Source organism: Thermobia domestica, chromosome 9 (assembly GCF_964235325.1).
Source record: "Thermobia domestica chromosome 9, izTheDome1.hap1.1, whole genome shotgun sequence".
NCBI lineage: Eukaryota > Metazoa > Arthropoda > Insecta > Zygentoma > Lepismatidae > Thermobia > Thermobia domestica.
This window is the reverse complement of record NC_137462.1, coordinates 107,332,293-107,356,763: the sequence shown is the minus strand read 5'-3', so window position 1 is coordinate 107,356,763 and position 24,471 is coordinate 107,332,293. Positions and strand designations below refer to the sequence as shown.

Sequence of the window (24,471 nt, the reverse complement as noted above, 5' to 3'; positions counted from 1 at the left end):
TTGCTTAAATATATTGATAGAAATTGGCAAAATTTATCGTTTGTTTACGTAGCTTCCAACATTAGCTTGGATTGGACTTTCAATGATATCTACGTACCGGTACTAAATTTGTAATTTAATACCTCAGTTTTAGCATACTGATATGGTACGTTGACCTTTAAATTTTACATGCAAAGCAATAACAGGATTTTCCCGTTATTGTCTTACATTTCAAGTAATGACGGATTTTCCCAATGGCTAGGGCGGGAGATTCTCAACTTAAGAAATTTACTGACCGCACTTCTTTAAGCTTATGGGAGTTTTTCCGGCATAACCCCGCTGTTGCATAATAACATCAAGGCGAAACAAACTTATTTCTGAGAATATGTAATATAAATACATAAAGCAAAAAATCTAAGTCAAAAAAGCCTGGTTTAAAACATCCCCCAAAAAACGGGTTTTCGGCATTTTCAAAAACAACCACGGTTCTTGCCAACTCAGCTTACTTTTGTATATAGGAGGTTAAAATATTCTTATTATATACATTGGTTAATCCTGTGGAATTCATAATGTAAATATGTTGAAGAAAAATTGTTTGAAATATTTTTTCGAAATTCATAGTTTATTTTCGATGTTTTATATTATTATCAGCATCAACCACTAATTAAATGATTTTTTGTGTTATAGAGAAGCGATACAAAGTCTGTTTTATCAATTTAAAGCAGTATTTTGAAAAAAGCCCAAAATTTCCCAAGCAAAAAAGCAAAGCAGAAAAAACCGAGTTTTTTTCCAAAAAAGCCGGTTTTTTTCCGAGCCCTTGCATCTCTAATCAAAACTGATCTGTAAAAGCGTCTGTGCGATAATTAAAGAATTCAAGATATTAATAGAATAGGTGCATTCGTAGTTCAAATACTTCTTACTTTGTCATCTTTGAATGTAGCTAATTAAAGAAGATGATACGAAGAATATTCCAGAAGCTACGCTTCCTTCTTAAAGTCTAAATAAATAAATATCGAAATGTCTGGTAATTCGATCAATACTTCAAGTTTCGGCTCTGTACACAAAAGAAATCAGGTTATAAAATAAATTAACTCCTTTATTACTATAACAGTCATTATAATATTGAACTCTCACCTTCAATTTTTGTATTCTTTAAGTTATGGCCAACATATTTAATTGTTCAGGCGAACGATATTTAAAGCAGTAAGGTCAAAATCGAGACGGGATGGAGCAAAGAAGGCAAAGTTCTTCAAAAGTTTTATCTTTTATCTGTTAAACTGATTAGGGGCACTAGCCAGAATGAGTGGAGAGCGTGCAACATGCGAACCGAACAATTCATGTTGGTTATCTCTGTTTATGTATGTTCTGCTACATTACCGTATTCAGTAAGTACGTTCTGTGGTTTATTGAACACATAATGAAAGTGTGATGACCCTATTTATTGCTTCACACCTAACAATTCCCCGCAAAGTAAATTTTGAATGCCTTTAAGGATTAATAGAACAGAAAATAAAGAAGTAATGAGTGAGAAGAAATATTTGGATTTCCGAGATTTGGAACTATCTGTTGCTTTATCATCTCAGAGAGTGTTTAGAACAGTTTACAGTGGAGTGACGGATGTTCTCCACTCAAATTGTAAGCCTATATTTACTTCTATATTTGCGAGGAAAATGAAAGATTGCAGCTTCCTCTCGAAGATTCAGTCCATTCGTTTTCTTGTCGATGAAACATAGTCATCTGGCACTTACAGAATTTGTATTTTCAAATTAAAAATTTGTTTAATTGGAGAATCATTCTGCGAATCATATATAACAAACTCTTTTAAATTCGAACTTATTGGATAATTCGAACACATGTTTATTCTCTTTTAACTGTATTGAAAACAATGGTAAAAATAGCGGTAAATCGAACTTTCGAAACTCCTGTTTGGATAATTTGAAGTAAGTACAGTACTAGAATTTTAGTGTTTGAAAACAGGATGCAGTTTCAGTTAGTTTTCAGTTATCCGGAAGTAGCCGTAGGCAGAAATGACAAAAATACAATCTAATGATGATAGAGATGAAGATGAGATTGGCGATGAAGTAAAGCTAGAACATGTGCCAAACTCATTTGAAGCTTCTAAAATGGTAGAAAATTTTACGATTGTAATGACGTATTTCACACAAGAAATGAAATTAAGATTTCGTTGACCGTGTAAAAACAATGAAATAAAAGCAAACTAAGGTCACGAACTTCTTTAAGTGAGAACAGATAACTAACGGTGTGTGTGGTTTTGTGCGTTAAGTCAGTGTATGTGGTACTGTACCTTAATGTGTTTTCCGTGGTATATGCATCATAATTAATTTGCGAATTCGAATTTGTTTTCGGTATTGGATCACGCAAATAGTACACTGTTTGAAAAGTATAGTCTGCTGTATGTTAATTGCTACTCATATACAGAGTTTAATTCATTTACATTGAGCAGAATTTGAATGTGCCATTTATCTAGGAAATGCCACGTTTCCACCACCGCACAGGCCACCTTTCTTGCCTGGCATCGGGATTTCCATTGTAAGAGACTGTGTTATAGCTGGACCATGAGTATTGCATCCCACTTCTTTTCACATGCTTTCCACAAGCCGGAGATGGCGTGGACTTGACAATGAGACAGGCGCCACTTGAGGAGTTCGAAAGCACAATAATCCATAGACTGGTATCTGGACTTTTGATAGGGATGTCAGTGAAGGGAATTTGCGGAAATTCCAGTTTGTTCTACAGCGATAGAATTCCAGCAATATTTCCACCATATGGCTGGATGCCTTGTCTTGGTTCAGTTCAACTTGGTTCATGTCGTCTTCGTAAATGCCTGGATTTCATACTGGTACATTTGTTACGACATAAGTCTGATAGTACGCAGCATTGATTTTGATGTTCCGCTCCACCTTTCGAAGGCACAGTTTGCCCCTGTACGAGAAACTGGCCGTAGTCATGAACCGTTTTGGGAAAATTTCTGCGCACTGGCGGAAGAACATGCTTCGGCCCTTGGCGTCAACAGGTCTGCATGTAATGACATGAACTTTATCACAATCTGTGAGGTGAATCTACACCTCATCAAGGGTAACAAAAGCGTCCACTAATCACCTGCGATAAAGTCATAAAGTCTCCAGCTGTTCCTTTTTCGCTAAGCCCCATGACACAGTTTCAGACGTACACACTGCTTTTGCAAGTAACTGTGAGGTGTAAATGGCGCGGTTGATTGTCAGCAGCATTTGCTGGCCATTGCACGCTGTGTGTGGGATCTTCAGAGGTCGCCATACATCGAACCACACGCAATAGTAGCGGGATCCTTTTCATGGGAGACCGGTTTCTAGCTACTATGGGCCCAGAACTCTGTGCCGCATAGTTCCGTATAATACGATTCACAGTGGCACGACCTATACCAAAATTACGCACGATGCTCGACGCTGTGAACTTACCGCTGTATATACGATGTTGCTGCTCAGTACATAAAATACATAAAGTACAAAGTAGTTTACATAAAATTCTCTTGTTAGCACTCTTCAACTGGGGATACTCCTTCCACGTTATCAGCAAGCAACTTAGTTGTGTAAAAAGCCAACTAAGAAACAAAAATCCCATCACTGTAAAAATCCTGTAATCCAACATACATACCAAATACTATTCTAGCCTCTATTTCACACACCCAGTACTATCTCAGCCTGCATTCCCCACACTTAATACCATTCCTGCCTCCATTCCTCACATGCAATACAATCCCAGTCTTCATTCCCCACACCCAGTATCATCCCGCCTGTTTCTACCCACAGAAACTCACGTATCGTGCTTGCTCTATGTACTTCACCTCACCTGAAACCAGAAAGGCTTTGTCGATTTCCACTAAAATCGTTTCCCTAACTTCCACACACACCCTCATATTGAGAATTTGTTCTGCGAAAGACCATAAAACTCCACCGATATATAAAAAGAAACTCATCCTATATTCGATACCAGTTGGATCTTCCAGTACCCCGTCACAAAGATAATATACACTTTACACCATTCTGGTAGTTCCGATGCTTCCAACCTAATTCACATCCTTTTACATTAGTGAAACTCGCAACTCTTTTCTCGATTTGCTTCAACAATCACCGATACTCCTCGAGTACTGAAATTTTTATCTAAATTTAACTATCCCAGAATACACAAACCATCACACAGTACATTTGACCACAGCTTTCGCATAAGTGTAAATCAAAATCCTATTCTTCCATACTCCATAGAAAGATATGAGAGGACCCATACTGTCCGCGAACCACCTGTTAGTCAATAAACTGCTAGTTTCTTTCAATATGCAGTTAGTTTTATATATATATACATATAATATGCAAAATCAGTTCCTAATGCATATAAATACAATGAATAAAACAGTATATTTAATCCTACATTATTCAGTATTTCATCAAATTATGTTCGTACCTTCCAACATCCTGTTCTCACATTTAGATTATCCAATCTACGTAGATTTACAATATTTCAATGCATATAACTATGCATAATGTAGGTTTACAATTGGTTCCATATTCAATACAAACAAACTCTCAACAGATTACTTTTGTTAAAGTACATGGTACAAATGTTAAACCATTTCTACTAACCCCAGCATCCGCCTGCTCCAACAGTATAACACCCTACTTCAATACACGTACTCGTTTCTTATAGTCACTTTTTTATTCATAGTATTTGCAGTTATTTTTGCTAGATATTTTTCATTTTGCCTTATCTTCCATTTTTTTTTTTTTTTTTTTTTACTTATTGTTCACCGTTTATTTATGAATTACTATTTTTATATCCTTTTCTTCTTGTATAATACATTTTTTATGGTAATTTATTATTCCTTCTCTCTCCGAAACTCGTACTAACCTAGCTTGCTCATTGGTTTTATATTGTTTCTAAAATACTCTGTCCACTTTCAGCCTAGTAACACTACCACGTGCATTCTAACATATCATCCAGTTGATTTTTCTTTTTTTTTGGGGGGGGGTCACGGTGGCTCACTGATAGAACGCTTACCTTTGGTGCTACGGGTCCCTGGTTCGATCTTAGACCAAGTGAGTTTGTGGTTGACAACATCGTGCTTGTGGGTTTTCTCCAAGTTCTCCCTTTCTTCCCACATACTCATTCCACCAATTCTTTTATTATCATTTACCTTCATTAATTACCCATCTCTAGCATAAACGGAAGAACCGAGAGATGTAAAACTACAAGTTTCATTTTCACTTTGTTACTTGTCAGCTTTTTCTGATTTACTTAATTTTTCTTCCGTTATCCCCTACTTCTTCTTTATATCTGATGAAGAGTTTTAGCGAAAGCTGATAATGTAATGTTTTAGTGTGTGGGATTGTTTCTTCAGTATTTTCATTATATCTACATTTTAACAGATAATATCTGTAAATCTTGTACGAAATTGGATTGAATTAAGGTAGCAATATGTAGTATAGTTTTCTCTCGACAGATTTCGTTACTTACATAGCTATCCCCAGCTAACTGGGAAAAAGGCTTAGAAGAAGAAAAATAATATGTTACTAACATGACTAAAATGAGCATATGACATAAGGTAGTAAATCAAAGTGGGCAGTACCTCGATGTCGTTTGAAGAGCGTAAGAATATTTGAAACTGATATTTCAAGATTTAAGAACTGTACTTATGTCATCTGGTTATTTTACAGTTACGAACGACATACGTTGAAAGGAAAACGTACTTCACAATACTACTTAAAATCTCGATCCAACTTCGTAAACGATCACGGATATTATCTGTTAAAGTGTGTGTTTATTCTTGTGGCAGTCTCATATAGTTAATTGAAACAAAGGAATCCTGAAGCGGGACTAGAGGATATAAATATCACACAAGCGTGCATATTTACTGTTCAAGGGTGGTGTAAGTTACTCTAAAAATTTAATCTAGAATCATTGTATATTAATTCCTTGTTAAGATTACTTAATGCTATGATTACTTATATTTTTTTTCTAGGAATGTGAAAATGCTTTAACATCAAGTGCAGCAAGCCAGTGCCTAAACCTAATAGGAACATTTCTGGGACCAAATATTTTAAGGTCCAGAGTGGAGCAGTACAACCCAAAGTAAGTACCGACAAAATCATTTCTTTTCACACTCAAATACACAAAAAGAACACTCATGACTTCTTGATCAGTTCTGCTTGTGGTCAGTTTTACATTTTTACGTATTTCATGTTGATGCGCGATTATTTTAGATAACTTTTGATTCACAAGACGTATATAGTCTTAATTTATATATTTTCTTGAAAATCGATACAAAAAATAGCTAAAAGTGAAAATCTGTGAACATTAATTACATTATTTAACCTCTTTGATATATTGATATATGCATATTTTACGTGACTTCGAAACGAAAATACATACATAGAAGGTAACATCTACGTGTCCAATAAAACACTATGCATCAATTAACTATTTAAATACAATTTAATAAAAGATATATTTTTACTTATATAAATTTGTTGACTTGATAATACTTCACTTTTGTATTTATTTATTGTTGGTTCTATGTTCAAAATCGTGAAAACTTCAATAATTATTTTAATTACACATGACGTTCTTGTCGTAAACATGTTTATAGATAATCTAACCGGCTTTAGATATGTTGTAAAGGAAATACATAATAATAATTAAAAAAAAAAAAAAAAAACGTCAGAAAGGAAAATCGTAATTTTCTGTGGCAATTATCTCCTTATCTTAATCTTCGTTTCGTTTTGTAAGTTAATAGGCAGACCCCACCCCCACCCCACCACCAGAAAACAAACAAACAAAAAAAAATACGTATTCTCGTCTTTATTGCCACACCAAGAGGGAACAAAACTGGCTGACGCAGTTTAAGGAGTTTTTTTTTTGTAATTACAGTATCGTGTAAAAATTAAATTTTACACCTCAGTATTTCAATACAAGTATTTGGTGTCAGTGGGAGGATATTTGCTGTTTCTTTTGGTGCAAGGAAGCCCCACTACCAACCTGCGCTATATCTAATTTTTAAAAAGTAATAATTAAATGCCATACTGGTCACATAAATTATTCATGTCTACAGTGAATAGAAACCAGTACTGTGTAAAAGATTGTAAAGTACAATACCAAAAAGATCTTTAGAAGACAATGAAACAACAAAATCTTAACACTCAAATGTTTTGTTCTGGATATTTCGTTATAAGTATTATTTCGTCATGTCACCTTTACATTTTGTCACATCTGCAGTCATTTGGGGATGGAATCAGCAAGGCTGGTGAAGTAGGTGGAATCCATGGTCATAGATAGGTCTTCAGCGCCTCTAGAGCACTGATATTCCTGAGTCGTGTCTCTTGAAGCTTGTCCTTCATAAAATTCCAGGATTTTCTGTAGGATTGAGATCAAGGGAGTTACCTGGCTACTCTAAACCATTAAGGTTATGATTATTGAGAAACATTGTCACAGCCTTCATGAATAACCAAAAAAAAAAATGTCATATTTTTATCCGAAATATTAAAAAATGGCTAAAAGGATGGCTTGCTTTCATGGTTACATTCTTAGGAATCACAAAGTCCCCCTTCCTTGCTTCTACTGAATGCAGACCACAACCTCACATTGCTAGAATGTTTAACGGTCTTAACTGAAATTTTGTGTCATATGGTGACGCGGTACTCGGACAACGCACAGTCTTTGAGCCCCTCCTAACTAACCTGAAAATAGACTCATTATTAAAGATCACTTTCTTCCACAGTTGAGATATCCAATCTTGATGATATATTTGACAGAAGTCAAGCCTTTTAATCTTCTATGCCAAGAGAAGCACATCCAGTTCAAACTCCCCCTTAATGCAGTAATATTGAAAATGAATTCTTCTTAAATGCAGTATGTTCCATATGTTCCAGCCAGAACATTTTCAGTGGTTATCCTCCTGTCATCTACGTATAGTACGATGTTTTCTATTTTCTCTGTCATGACGACATCTGTGTAAATGGTCTCGCAAATCTAGGGGCATTTGAAGAGGTCATGTTTCCAGTTTGAAATTACTGTTTCCATTTGGATAGCGTACGAGGGCGGGGTGAAAAGTTCTCGGCCTGACCTAGAGATGGCACTCCAATCAGCAAAATTTTATTTTTCTTGCCTGGGGGCGCTTTTGAGTTGTTCATATAACAAGTGTCAACTTGTTCTCTCAAGTAGTTTTTGTGCAGGCATTGTTGCAGTTAGACGTCGTGCGTGTTAGTTGTGAAAATGGATAAACTTGAATATCGTGCGGTAATCAAATTTTTTGTTTTGGATGGATTAACCCCTACGGAAATTCATCCGGAGTTGACAAAAGTTTACGGAGACTGCTCCTTCCATGTCAACCGTTAAAAAGTGAGCAGCTGAATTTAAACATGGTCGCACATCCCTCGAAGATGACCCACGTGAAGGAAGGTCGAAAACCCGCCGGGAACAATCGAAAAAGTACATGATATCGTGTTGGACGACAGGCGAGTGAAGGTAAGTTAGAGAGTTGAGAGTATGGGGATATCGGAGGAATGGGTGCGAAACATCTTGCACAGGGAACTAGGGATGCGAAAGCTCTGCGCAAGATGGATGCTGCATTTGCTGACTGCCGACCAAAAGCAAATGCGAAAATGATTTTCGCAGCAATCTTTGGATTCAAAAGGGATCCGACTGATTTTGTGCGGCGTTTGTGACAATGGATGAGACATGGGTTCACTACTACACGCCAGAAATGAAACAGCAGTCCAAGCAGTGGGTGGAAGCCGGTGGTGCAGCGCCGAAGTAAGCGAAGACGATCGTATCGGCCGGAAAAAGTCATGGCCAGTATGTTTTGGGATGCGAAAAGGATCCTGTTAATTGATTGCCTTGCAAATGGGAGAACAATTACAGGCGAATATTACTCCAACCTTCTTGATCAGCTGGATGCCAAAATTCACGAGAAGAGGCCTGGTTTGAAGAAAATCATCTTTCACCAGGACAACGCACCTGTACACAAAGGTGCGTTGGCGATGGGAAAACAGCGGGATTTGGGGTACGATTTGCTCGGCCATCCCCCGTATTCTGATTTGGCACCATCGGACTTCTATCTGTTCCCAAACTTGAAGAAATTTCTTTTTGGGAAGCGCTTCACATTGAATGAAGAAGTTGGGAGAGTCGTAGATGACTGTTTTCACAACCTTCCAGACTCCCACTTCCGGAAAGGAATACTGATGTTGGAGAAACGATGGACCAAGTGTATTGAAGTTAAGGGAGATTATGTCGGAAAATAAAATCATTTTTGAACTGAAATTTGCAGTCTTTCATTGTCAGGCCGAGAACTTTTCACCCCCGCCCCTATCATAGGATCGGCTTTTATTCCCATAAACTGTTTTCGTCTTTTGAACTCATTTTGCAGATTTTAGCAGGAGTTGTAGGAAATTGATAACGTTCCCTGCCTTAGGTTTCTGATTCATTGTACCTTGAGTGATTTACCTGAAGAAAGAAAGAGAAAGAAGAAAAAAACTCATGAATCAATATCTTGTAAGTTTATCTTAGAAGAAACAAGGTATAATAATACGCATGTTCGAGGGGCCTCGTAGTTCGTCTTCCTGCTGGGTGATTGATTGCTACAGCAGTTTGGTATGATATTACTACTGTGAATACCTCGTATGTAATTTCCAAGCTTTTATATTGTACGTAAATTTTGTTGAGTTCGTTTTTACTACCCGGAAGTCTCATATAACCTGCTACGGTAAAATACTGTACTTCCACCTTCCTTATCCAACACCATCGTATCCTTCATTCTCTACAGAAACAAATGGCTTTTGTTTATCTTGTACTCACCACCTCACCTAAAGCCGAATTTTCCGACTCATCCTAAAATGGTTCATGGAAGTACTCCCAACCTTCATATGCTCGTAATAAAAAGTAGTCCTTTGAGAGATCCCACACCTTCACCGAAAAGCCCAGATACAAAAGGTGTCCTATATGTAATACCTGTTTCATCCTCCAATACAACAGCACAGAGATAATATAATTACTTTCTATCACTTAGGTAATTGCGATTCTGCCAAGATGACTCATTCTGAAATGTACCCATTGCCCTTCCTTCTACATTGGCGAAACTCTTTTAAACTCCTTTCACGATTCGCATCAATAATCGCTCATCAATGATTTTTTCTCCCCACTTTTTATTATTTCGGTTTTCTGCTCTCTACCGACCTACTTGTTCAATTAGTTCTACCTTTCATTACTAAACTCCGTCTACTCATAATCTGGAAACATTACTATGTGATCACATGACCCTGCATTCGAGAATGGCTTCCACCTGGACACTTCTAAGCCTTTATTGTTCTTTAACTTTATATGCGCAGAATACTTACCAAAATAATATAAACAAACAATCATGACCTTCAACACGTAAACTTATTAGTAACACTGAACATTCATCCATTATGACTGCCTTGTATTAGTCGATGTTGAGTGATAGTGAATAGTATGCGAGCGGGTATACGCAAGTAATACGGAGATGTGTATGGAATTGGTGCAGAATGCGAGACCTTTCCAATTTCCAAAGAGGACAAATTGTGGGTGCGTGATTAGTTTTACATCAAATGTATCGAAGGCTGCCGGATGTTGGATATGTCGAGAGCAACACTATCCAGTACTCAGGGTGTCCACCCAGCGGGAAAACCCGGGAAACCGGGAAATAGCCGGGAATTCCATGAACCAGGAAAAACTGGAAATAAACCGTAAATTTCTCCAAAGAACCGGAAAACACAACGATGATAGCCGAAGAAGGCCGAAAGTTAAAAACACAAGGCGTAGCTCAATTGTTTTCTACCCATAAGTCACTGAATTCATGATCCGTTGGGCCGGATCCAACGTCATCCTGTCGGTATCCACCGTTTGGGGGCGTCCGAATTCAGCATCAATGGTGAATCTCAAGTGAACGTGGCGACGGTGAAACAGGCGCTCGCTTGAATCCTACGTTGTGGTTCGCTTATCGGCCATGTTAGTTTTGTATTTTAAAAAAGAAGAGAGTAATGATGCGTCAAAGGGGAGATGTGTGAAAACTGAAAGAGCGTTGTGTTGTAGTCAACAATCATATGTTCGGTCTTTTGTTTTGGCCTTGATCTTTTGTTAAGAAAAAAAAAATATGGATAATTATGTAACAGGATAGTTCAACTTTAAGTAGCACGAATTGTGTCTTTAATATATTCTTTATTTTTGTTTAAAATGAATAGCAATGTAAAAATGAATGTGAATAGTAAATGGCGGGAATGAGATTGTCTAGTTGGCAGTTATGATTGCTTGTTTAGTAATAGGTCTGGTTCTACACTCTCCTGATATATTTAATCACCAGATAAGTTAGCAAGATGTTGGTGCAGTAGTTATTATTTTACGTAAAATAACACATTAGTACTGTGGTAAGTTGTATCATTCCATTATCTTATCTGACGATTAAGAGACTTCAGGAAATTGTAGGGTTTGCTGGTATACAACTTTATTGAGTAATATAAAACTTTTATTAAGATGTTGCGGCAGTAGTTCTCATTTTACACAATCTATTAATATTGTGATCACTTATCATCCCGTTATCTTATCTGACATTTAAGCGGCATCAGAAGATTGTAGGACTGGTCCTCATAAAACGTTTATTGATGGCGTACAAGTTTATTGAGTATCTTTAAAACTGGTTTTAAAAATACTTCGGTACGGATGTGAGCAAATATGTAAAACGAAAGCAGTTTTCAAGCGCGGAATGCCAAAATAAAGGAGGGCATTAATTTTCTGGATTAGGTAAAAGTTACTTCTGCTTCACGAAGTAACTAAAAAAGACAAAATAGTCAGTAAGAAAGTCATTAGTCCATTTTTTTTTTTTTTTTTTTTTATCACATCAGCACAATAAATACAATTACGCCTTGATGGTCATTATTCTCTTAACAGTATGGAGTAACAGTAGAAAGGCTTTTGTTACAGTGATTCCACACCACAGAAAATAAATAAATTGTTCATGAACATGTATGAAACTGAGCGAGTTTGGGATTGCGTCTGGTGAGCAATCGTCACCCCGGTCCCGGCAGTAATCCACTTTAATGTAATAATTTTACGTTAGGCTTATGTTAGTGACGCAGTACGTGTAAATTTAATACATAATGGTGCATTACTATCGCATCCAATTCGGATACGCAAAAGTACGGCGTAAGCAAGTAAGGAAAACGGAACGGCGTGAAAGAAATGAACTTGTTGTCGGAAGCAGCCACTATAAACAACATTAGCACTTCCCAGTGGGTAAGCAATGAACTAAAAACAAATGAGGATTACAGTGCATGTAAGTGCTTTAGCCTATATAAGAATACCTAAGGAAGGATAGTGCCCCTTGTAAAGGATAATGTACATTGACCTTAGTACATAAAAAAATTGTGAAATTCATAGTATAACACGTGCTGGACCAGTTATTGTTCCCCTTCTCACCGGATGCACAGGTTAGGTACAATCAGGTTTTGTTTCCTTTTGTATTTGGGTGTGGAGTCCAAAAGATACGCATCATCGATATTAATGAAATTTGCGTTATTCGTTACAGGTTTGAACTTAAATTGACATGGTCATTACGTTTTACTATATAACGTGCTGTTCCCACGTATAAACTTATCCTGTAGGGCTAACCTACGTCCATGAAAATAAGTGCGTTGTTTTCTCCACAGCTAGAGTACAAGGGCCAACCTTAAAAAATCCAATACAATCGAATATTAAGTACATGGCAATCAACGTTGTGTGCATGTAAGGCCATTCCTAAGTTTAATATCTCGCCTCTGTTTCCACCCGTTTCCACCTGGTTAGGCTTATGTCGGAGAGATGGGGCCAAAACTAGGAAAAGAACGGAATGTTTATAGGAGAAATGAGTTCATGTTACGGAAAGATAATGTTGAGAGCTACTGCATCAGATGTGAAATGTCAATTCTGAATTTTATACGTACTTATGTGGGAAATGAAAGCGAAATATTGAACTTTTTTGGTAAGAAATTCTGGCCCCTATCAGGCCGGCATATGCCAAGATATTATTATGGTTTCTTATTATTTTTATTGCCTAATACAGTGGAAAAATCAGATGAAGGACTTTCATTTGCGTTGTAAATGGAAAATATATTAATTGAAGATCGCAGGTATTACGGTGATTGGAGTTTTTGTTCTCTTGGTTTAATTTTTATTGCCTAATAAGACGGAGAAGTCAAGGGGGAATTGTATTCGTGTTATAAATTGAAAAAGAAAATATTAGGAATCAAAATGGACCGAATCTGGTTAGGGTTATTTTATGATTTTTAATTTTTTTTTAATGAGTTGGTTAGGTAGATTAGGTTAGGTTTAATTCGTTTAGTAAGTCTTTTTAATTTGCTTTGGAGTGTTAAGTGTTCGCTTTTGAACTTGTGGTATATTTTGTTTACTTTTATTTATTTATTTATTTATTTATTTATTTTGTGCATGTAGTCCAAGTCACTGTTCGGTACAAAGTAAAATCTTGCCAAATATAAATTTTATATACATATATCGGCATGTACCACTCATATGACCGAACAGACATTTATTCCGCAGATGTGAGCGAGCAAAGATAGTAGTGGAATAGTTTTTGAAATCATTAGAGCAGTCAAACATACGCCCCTATGTTTTCATTTCATATGTCTACAGAAAGTGCGATATCGCCCATCGTGTTAATCTTACGCCACCTCTGATTTTTGAATGTTTTACTAGGTAATCATTCTAATTATGTTCCTCATCGTTTACTTATAGCGGAAGTATGTCGTAATTCTAAGCCCAGCATCATTACCTATCACCACTCCTATGCTTTAGAATTTCCGTGGATTAAGGAAGATCCAATATCGAAAATGTATGTGTTTTGTGTGTTGTGTAAGACTTCCATAAACATTGCTAATATGGGAAAACTGCCCTTAAAAGTCATGCAAAATCAATGAAACACACTCCTAATGCTGAAAGATCAGAAAAGTGCTTGGAAATCGGATTGTTTTTTAAGAAGTCGTCCAAAACTAATAGTCAAGAAAGTTCATCCACCGATCATTGTCAAGCGTCAACTTCTGCATCTTCGACTGAGAATGACATCTTTTTCTTGCAGGTCAGGCAGGCAGTATTCATTCTACTTCTAAACCGACTATTAAACGTTACCTATTAGCAGATTCAGTTACTAAAGCTGAGGTGCTTTGGTGTTTACAAATTGTGATGAACCATATGTCTCTCCGAGAAGCTGAGCGTTGTGCATCAACATTTAAATTGATGTTTTCTGACAGTGATATTGCAGAAAAAATGCAATTGCATCGAACTAAAGTGGGGTACACAATAGTGTTTGGATTAGCACCCTATTTCGAGCGAGAGCTTCAGAGGTTGCACCTACTTTGTAATCTGTTTCGACAAATCATTGAATAAAGTTTCTCCGAGGCAACAAAGGATTTACATGTATGATTTTGGGATCCAAGTAAATCTCTTGTTACAAGAAGATACTTTACATCTGTTTTTCTCGGACACTCAACAGCGTCAGATTTGTTAAAAGGTATCATTGAAGATTTATCTTAGGACGTTTTAAAGAAACCGGCATGCAGAAGATAGATTGGGACTTAGTTGGGTTTTTATGTGCTTTGTATTATTTATTCAAAGACTCGCCAGCACAAAGTTGGACTACACTTATTACACTGAATCTGATATTTTCCCAAAGAAGTTTTGTGCTGTTAGATGGGTAGAAAACAATGACGTTGCATCTCGAGCCTTATTAATGTTGCCTCTTTTAAAAATATATTACGTGTGTCAAGAAGGACAAGAAACCACCTAACTCGACAACGTTCTCAGTTGTAGAGAAAAAAATTGCACTACAAACTGCTAGCACCAAAATTAGCATTTTTCTCAACTATTGCTTCAGTGGTGGAACCATTTCTGACCGAATTTCAAACAGACCAACCCATGGGAGCCTGTTTGCATGAAGAGCTCACTTCTCTCGTACAAAGATTAATGGAAAAAATAGTGAAGGGTGATGTTCTTAATAAAGCAGGTGCATCTGTTCAAAAAATAGATATATCAAATCCAAACAATCTTCTTCCTGTTAAAGATGTGGACATAGGCTTTGCAACTAGGGATGCCATGCGTGGAATCAAGGAAATAACGGATCTAGACAAGCTAACACTGCGACGAACGTGTAGAGAAGCTACTGCAGCGATGATTAGTAAAATAATGGATAGGTCACCATTGAAATACAAACTTACTCGAGCTACTTCGTGTCTCGATCCTGTGCTTATTGGTCACAACCTGACACATCTGGAGAAGCGTTTGACATTGTCTTTGGAGGAGATGGTAGCTAAACGATGGTTTTGCGGGAAGCAAAGCAGATAAAATTATGGGACAATATCGGAAGATATTTTCGTCACCTGAATCTATTAATTAGTGCAAACCGTTTAAAAGAAAGGAGAAGCGTCGGGATGCATTTTATGTTGAACTCCTTACCGTATTCAGTGAGAACAGTGTACGAGAACTCAATGATTTTATACAATGTATTTTGATACTGTCACGCGGAAATGCATCAGTAGAGAGAGGATTTTTTTGTGAATCCTGAATGCATTTTTGAGAATCAAACAGAGGAGAGCCTTATTGCCATGAGACAAGTATATGATGGTGTGAGTGCATTAGGCGGATTGGAGTCAATTAAAATCAGCAGAGATATGATACATGCGGCCAGAAATGCACATGCTCGGTATACTGAACATTTGAAGAAAAAGGCGAAGGATTTGAATGAAAAGGAAAAGATGGAAAGAGAGAGAAAACGTATAACGCGAGAAAGACTTGGATTGAAAGCTAAAGAGGCAAAGGTAATTGCTGAGGGGGAAAAAAAAAGCAGCTGCTCTTCTGAAAGAATAAATCAATGCACTTATCGGGAAGTAATGAAAACAGGTCAGAATATATCATTTCTGTCGATAGCATAATTTTATATTGTTCGGGTGGGAACTAAATAATAATCTCTCCGCCTCTTTCGCAAAATATTGGTCTTTTAGTGCCCGTTATAACTTGGAATTTATCTAGTAGAGCCGGGAATTTCAAAACGCTTTGAGAGTGGATACCCTGGTACTGTTATATGACAACATACAGGACTCGTAACAAAATATCATCAGAGAAAAAGAATGGTAGACGGAAACTAAGTTTTAGGCGAGAAGATCGCAAGCACGGGAAAGAATTGTCGTCAGAAATACCGTGGAGCTAATACGGCGCAACTCACTGAAGAACTCCATCATCATCTGTAAAGATCTTTTTCTACAATCACAATATGACACCAACTGCATAACTTCGACAGTTCTTACTTGTTTCCAACAAAAGGCTAGCCTTATCTATGGCGGACGCCCAAAATGGTATGTACTCCGAACTGTATACTTTCTGACCGTTAAAGTTCGTGGTAGCTCTGCTAGTATGAGCCACAGTTTCATAGTATTCCGTTGATGATGATGATGATGATGATGATATTATTATTATTATTATTATTATTATTTCCAAAGGACAAATTACTGGCAGCGATTATGTGACCATTGTAGGTGACCATACGTATCCTATGGTACAGACGTTGTTTCCTAACATCGCATGACAGTCTTTCAAGATAACAATGTGCCTACACACAAACCCAAACATGTTCAATCGTGGTTTGAGGAACTTCAAGGTAAACTTCCGTCGAACCCCCAAGGTTAAACATCTATAGTCAGTCTCAGTGCAGCGAGCTCCAATATAGATGTTCTCCTCTATCATCGTTGATAGACCTTTAAAAAAATCATGTTAGGTAGAAGAGATATAGAAAATGTAAGTCGTATCATGCACCATTAATGAAATTTCTTTTAATCATAAAATCCTCTCCGCGAAATAGTATCAAATGAACCTATTAGTTAGCATTTTGAGTAATACAGAAGAAATATATATATTTAAATTGAACATATTGGTTTCAATTAGTTAAGCAGCATATTTTAGAGGAAACTAATAGGAATATATGTTGGTTCTTAGTAGGGGCACCTCTTCTGAACTTAGATGGAAGACATTAAAAAATAGAATATTATATGAATTAGTTGGGCTATCCTGCAAGACTAATTATATATATATATATATATATATATATATATATATATATATTACTACTATACTTTCTCTTTTTCATGATGAGAGACACAAATCATTTATCTTGATACACTTTCGCGGAAATTTCGTACCATGCAGATATCAACAGGGACATTTGTTTGTCATTCTCCGCTGTATAACCAGATTAATGATGTACCCAGTCCAACATAAAGTTGTATTTTTTTTTTTCAAATATAACTGAGTTAGTTCGGTCCTTACATATTTCAAATCTACTTATTAAACGAAAACTTACAATTCCACGTCTGCTATGCAATGTTACAAACTAAGGATGCTACAGTATCACAAACTCCTAAAAGGACCATTTTGGTGGTTTCTACAACAGTAATAACGGAAATAAGACAGACAGACAGAGTATTGTATGTTCAGAGTACCTTAGTGTCGATACTACAGTTACCATATGACATTTCTAACAAGTACGAACAAACTTACAAGAAATTAAAAATTTGACTTTCTTCAAAGAGCTTCGTTTCGGAAAAGTTCTTAGATAAGTATCACGTTCAGTAACGTAGATCGTTTTGAATAGATATAAAGATCATAAGGCAATTTAAACTATTTGATATTTCAAACCGTTCCAGAATATAAAAAATAAATATAAACATTGTTATATTGCTTAAAATGAAGTATTTGGGCAACTTCTTTAAACGGTTGTTGCTTTCCTTTGCTTCAATAACATTCCAACAATACTTTTTCGCAGATGTAATTACAACTTCTCGAAATTACATAATTTGAAGAAATGTTGCAGACTTACCAGTGTTTGCTATATCTCCAACACTTAATTTGGTGGTATCACAGAGCATCGAAAAGCTTTAAAGACGTTTCAAGATAAATAATCCATCCTGTATGTATATCAGTCGTTTTGTCTTTAATGCTTAGACGTGAAGGGATAGTTTTTAAATTATACTTGTTTCTTATTTGATTTATTTTATGTACTGTATTTTCTGTGGCATCTTTTTAGGTAAGTACAACCTGTTTCTGACCCGCAGTATAGGAATTCCATTCCGTTATAAAACTATTAAAGTTTTAGTAAAGTTACAAGATGAAGCCATGAGATACTTATAGGTTTATCGTGATATGAATGAGTTGTTGAGGTGAGACAAAGGTAATTATTGCGGCTTCGTGGAAAGGAATACTTACGATCAATTTCTGGGTCCATGTTAGTAAGTATATTCGCATGAAATGTGTAAAGTTACACTATATTTTAAGTATTTGTTGAAACGTATTTAAGATGCTTGAATTTTATGTCAGCACAGAAAACTTAATGAAGATATCTTGTTTTTCCAGTTATTTGCGCCACCTAGATGCAAATGTCTTCATTGCTCCGTTTTAATATGCTCACTTGACTTTTTTCCGTCAACAAAATTGGAATATTGAGTGTTTGTCTGTGATAAGACATGTATTTGTTCGAAGAACCGTCGCTGATTCTTTGGGAGACTGATAAAACCAGGAGACTGAGTTTCTAGCAGTTATTCAGTATGGTAACGAGGATGTTGCTGTTCACACGAAGACAACAAAAACCAGCAGTTCCATTTGCCTGCATTTTTGTACTCTTGGTCCTTTTGATGTATTTGTGTTGTTTATTATTATTATTTTTTTTTAATGTTAAGTGTACATACGTTTAATTAATGTAAATTTCTCTGTAAAAGATTCGTCCAAGAGTACAGTAGTCAATATAAATGTTATGTTTTTGAATCAGTAACTTCGTACACAAGATCTATGTGTATAATCAATCTTACATATATGGAATATTTGAAGATTTTATTGTGAAACATATGGCTTAATTTATTCACACGATTTTAACTCATTAAATGGAATTAGATTTTCAAATCAGAATCCATAAGCTAACTAGCATTTGTTAATACTATCAAGTGTTTTTACATTATTATAATAAATGTAATAGTAATGAACTAATGAATGTGCATTAAGATATATATTTATTTTTTCCAGTTCTTAAAAATTGTCTACTGTACATTTTACTGTCAATTCTAAAATATAAATATCGATGTATCTTTCTTACTGTACCAAGCAAGTGTTTAAAGAAATATTTTGTTAATATTAAGGATATTCTGCTGCCATGATTATCAATTAAGAATTGTACAGTCATGATCAAAAGTGAGTATAGATAACATATGAAAACTGTTGGTCATATATATATATACACAAGATACTAAAAGTGTAGTTACATATTATTAAATCATTCACTTTCATATTTGTCCTAAATACATGAGTATTGCAGATCTGCGTGGTGTTGCTAGTCATTAGTTGTTTTTAATTATCGTATCAAATTCGTGATGAATTTACATCACTTAACCCGCCCCGCTTTTGTTGAACAAGGAAAAAAGGAAATGTTCATACCAGTGGTAATTATGTTTACGGATTTAAAGACTGAATCAAGAGAATTTTCTTTTTTTCTTTCTTTAAATATATTTGCTTTTAAAATTTTAATTCCCTGATAAACTATATTTATTTTCTTTTTTTAAATATATATATATTTCATATTTAAGTTGACTTGATGAGAAAAGAAGTAGCTCATTACTATTTGTGTAATTTCTCATCAATGGAAAGTTATTTTTACAGTAAAATTGCACTTTTGTCCCAATTAAAACTTGAGACAAGTACCTTTTTTTTTATTTAGTACAAGTCCAGAAATAAATAAATATATAGTTTAATAGAATTATTCAAGAAAATTGAAATGTGCTTTTAGATTTGAGTACATATTTTCCGTTAAAAAGAGTAATTACCGGAAGTCGTAATTAAGATATGATTCTCTGTTATAAGCTCTTGTGAACATAGCACACAAACAAAACCAAGTTAAAAAAAAAAAAAAAAAGGAAAGAAAAAAAGCAACAGACCAATCTTTCGTTGGTATGGTAACAGTAACAAATGGCTAACTCTTTACAGTAATAATGTTAAGATTTGACTCATTGACAGTCCGTGCATGGCTGCTAATGCCTTTTTAATAGTTCTACTGGTGGCAATAAAAGAAGTCGGTTTGATTTGGAATTCCACTATAAATGAGCAACTTGTATTGAGAATTTTTTCAGTAATATGCTCCACATTTTTGTGTATAGAAGTTTAAAATTCCTTATAAGCTCCATACAATTTCTTAAAAGAAAAGAAAGAAAAAGTATTGTAGATTTACCAGAACGCATGTGTGTCCCATGACCTCACAGAGCTGCTGATTTTCCACATGGGAAAAAACAGTTTGTATTTCGATATAGTAATTCAAATAAAATTAAATGGAAATGCATTTGAATTTTGTTAACGACATTTATTTATTTCGATGAGTGTAAATATGAATGTGTTAAATCGTATTGTAATATTTATTTATAAATATGTGTATTATCAAGTGGTTATAAACTACAATAGAATACAACATTATTGAAAACAAATAGGAAAGTAAATTTTGTTTCCAGTAGCTTTACGTAAATTTAAACACTCAATTTGTATTTTCAAATAGTAAAACTTATATTAGTAGCTTACTTTGTAGTTTTGTTGTTGATAGTACATTTCCCCGTCGCGTTTACAGTAATCAAATTTGGTCAGTTGTAAAGTAAACTACAGTGTTAACATGAGTTTAGTGCCGGGTGATCTCTACTTTGTCAGGTCCCTATTAGTAGCAAACGATTGATCATTATGTAATACAACGGTTAAAATAAGATTGAAAGAGAGGAGGTAAATCATAATCTGGCATCCAGCTTTTTGTTCAGATATAAATATATAGTGGGATGGTATGGTAGAAAGTAAAATCGTTTTCGTGGTAATTTGTTTCCGATTCGTTTGAATGTTGATACATTTAGCTTCGTTTATCATCGAAATAGTTATGTAAAGTTAGTGATAATATCAAGAACAATTGTATATATGTAAAAGCTCTGAGCCTAAAATATCCGTTACTGTAGACTTCTGAATAGACCAGGTCATTTTGTAATATTTTACAGGCTTTTTTTTTTTTTTTTTTTTTTTTTTTTTTTTTTTTTTTTTTTTTTTTATAAGTATAATAACCAATTATCACTTACATTTGATCTTTTTAAACTAGTATAGTTCAGTATTTAATACTTACATCGAAATTTTTATCCTGTAGACATTGTACAGTATTTCACTGTTAACATTTACCAAGATCGATTATAGCTACGGAACCTCTGCATCAAGATGTATTCTTCTATGCTATTAAAATTTCACCTTTTTTCATCAGAATCTGTAACATACATTCCGATGTTAGCCTATCTCCTTTTCCATTATATTTCAAATAATAAATTAAATCTATAATAAGTTACTCATTCTTTCGACTGGGTTGTCTTCCATGTTAAAAAAAAAAAAAGAAAAGAAAAAAAAAAGACAAAGAAAACTTACTACAAAATTCGTACTTAAAAGTAAAACTCTTATAAATAACAACCATTTGTATGTTACTTAACAAAGTTGTCAATTATTGTGATTTAAGCTGAGATAACATATAAGTACTTAAAAAAAATCTTTTTTGATAAAGAAAATAGTAATTACTGTATTTCCATACTCGCTAATAACGTTCACAAAATAGAAATGATACATGCAGAAACTTTTACCTCATCAACACAGAGATGAGTGCAGTTTGCCTCTAGAGAAACACCATAGTAATTGTTCAAAATAAGTGGTGACGATTTTTCATATTTATTATAAAACTAAGATGCTAATGTTATTGTGCATAATGTATTTTCAGGTTTAGTAGCATCAAATAGCGTAAGTCTTTAAAAGACAAGTTGTATAGAGCGGATATTAAGAATATTTTACTGAAAACTGGACATCTTGCCAAAAGGAATTGTGCCAAATGAACAAGGAATTAGGTTTTTTGTATAGTTGATGCATGTTATTTACACATAGATAACTCTTGTTTGCTGTTTGTTCATTGCGATTATGTACAGTAAATGTAATAATGTATTTTCCTTTACATTTATCACACAACTGTGAGTCAGTCTGTATTTTTCCATTGACACTTGAAAATAAATAAATAAAAAAAGAAATATAAAGATTAAATGTAATATTTTTAATGACTAAATAGCCGTGAGAGAACCTTTATTCGGGTACGTTGCAATAGAGTCTCCAGTAAGTTGTTTCATATTACGTTTCGATTGATTGGTAGGAATTGGGTGTCCCATTTCAGCAATGAGACTTTGAGACGTGGACCTACAGTTTAAAATGGAACCCGGGACACTGTAGTGCGTTTAAATTTCAAGGTTGTCCTACCGGGAATGGAATCCGGGACCCGTGCATATAAGGTCTGCCCGCTAGCTAGTAAAACTAGGTATGAGGGCTCTTTAGTGAACTGCAATAAAAATTTACAACTAGCGGAAAAATAGAAAATTGTTTATGATTCAAATGCACTCCTTAAAAATAAAAATACCTTTTACTTTCATGTTAGCAGTAGTTTGAAGTTTTTGGAGTAGTATTTCCCTCGTAGTTACGAAGTTGCCAGGTAATCCAGCAGCTAGGAAAGTCCTGTTGGAAGTTGGAGAGCCAGAAGGTTTGTTTGTTTTACCGAGTTCTACTATCTTTAGTGTTTAAAAAATAATTGGTCACATGTTCTGAATCATGGTCATTATTGCGCAATGGCCGCCATCTTGAATACTCCTTTCGTATTCACTACATTTTTCTTAAATACATCTAGCTCAAGCTGTAATTGTCGCAAAGTTATCAGTTATGCCTCGTTCGATTTGCAATAGTATAGGCTTTTAGGTGACGTTATTCACTTGTCAGTAATACACACAAGAGGGAAGTAAAGGAGGGAAATTTTGAAAATTTCCCTCAAAATTTTCCCTTTTACCGATTTTTTGCTATTGTTATATGGCAACGCTGGGTTCTAGGCGAGAAAGAAAAATTACACACATTTCCTGTAATGTCATGAATATATGCTGAAAGTTTTTTCTTGATTGGTTCACTAATAGAGGAATAATAAAATATTTTGTATTTTATGATTTTTGTCGCTCTAACAATCTTTGGATTTAATGAAAGTACTTTTGTCACATACAAAGACCTTCAGCTCAGACTGTAATTGCCGCATAGATACAAATAATATCAAGATCTACTTTTAACGATATAGGCCTTTAGGTGGCTTTCCAGAAGTGCGTATGGGAAGGATCAAAAAATGTGGAAAATACGCGTAAAAGTTTCTATTTTTCTCTGTAGCACAGTAAATACAAGAGGAAATTTCTTGGTGAGTAGGTTAGCAGCACTGTTGGAGTCTTGACTATGACCAAAAGTCGAGGTAAACGTCGAAGCCGTCAATAAAGCGAAGATTAATGATTTAAAGGTAAGTGATTCAAGATTTTCTTCCTTATAAAGTACTGGTTGTTACTCTTAATCTATAGAATACAACACATTGATCAAAGTCCAAAATTTACGAAATATAGCTTAAATACGGTTTATATGTCAAAGTGCTTTGTCTTTTGTTTACAAGGCATGGTGTACGCCTCAGGTTGATATGCGAACTGTATTGAAAACTGGAATAAAATATATGAATATGAGTAGCAATGATAAGAGTGGAGACGTATTCGTAGGGATAACATAATAAGTAACATGAATTTTATGTATACTAATACTCAAGCAATACACCATTTAAGTAGATCCAAAACTCTCATCACCATGTTGAACCGTCAAGGGCTATGCTGCAGTTATGATGATGTACTACGTCAAGATCAAGTGCTAGCAAACAGGACTATTATTAAGGCTAAAGGACACCGTGTTCCCATACCTCCATCAATAAAACCCAACATTCCTGTTCGAGGTGCTATGGACAATTTCGACAGAGAAGAAGCTACATTTTCAGGAATGCATGGAACACACGACACAGTACTTGTCTTGTTTCAAGACCATCATCTGAATGATAAACTTAACGTCTCGTTAGAAGAACCTGATAGTCCAGAGAGATACCTGGGAACGTTTGGCATTGATGTCACTTCACGATCTCTCACTAAAGATATAGATGCCCCAAAACTATTGTACTACACAAAGCCAAAAACAAGGTGCAGTATCCTCAGTACTTTCGTTCCTAGCCATGACCCAATTACAGCAAATGAAATGAAACAGCCAGGCAGAAATTTAGATCTCATATGGTTTCTTTCAAGATTTCTTAAAAAAAAAAAAAAAAAAAAACATCCAACGTACCTCAATTAGATTTCCCTCAGGAAGTTGAGATTCCATCTAGAAACGCTTTTATGAGTGCACTGTCTAAACATCCATCTCACAGGCCCATTACGGGATATACTCCAATACTACCCTATCCTGCAACTCAGTATGACTCTATTTACACAACAATGTGTAATTTCCAAGATATCTTGCACCAGTTAAATGTCGAAAAGAGTT

At 35.2% G+C, this 24,471-nt stretch overlaps 1 protein-coding gene across 1 annotated transcript in view; it reads left to right on the top strand.

Annotated features, from left to right (window-relative positions):
* LOC145694913 (uncharacterized) overlaps positions 1 to 21,496 on the top strand; it is a 78,294-nt gene extending 56,798 nt beyond the window's left edge. Inside the window, exons 11-12 of the mRNA XM_081771666.1 lie at positions 5,990 to 6,099; positions 18,424 to 21,496. Coding sequence (XP_081627792.1) covers positions 5,990 to 6,099; positions 18,424 to 18,469 — 156 coding nt within the window. The 3' untranslated portion in view covers positions 18,470 to 21,496. The remainder of the gene's footprint in view (positions 1 to 5,989; positions 6,100 to 18,423) is intronic.
* The last annotated feature ends 2,975 nt before the right edge of the window (positions 21,497 to 24,471 follow it).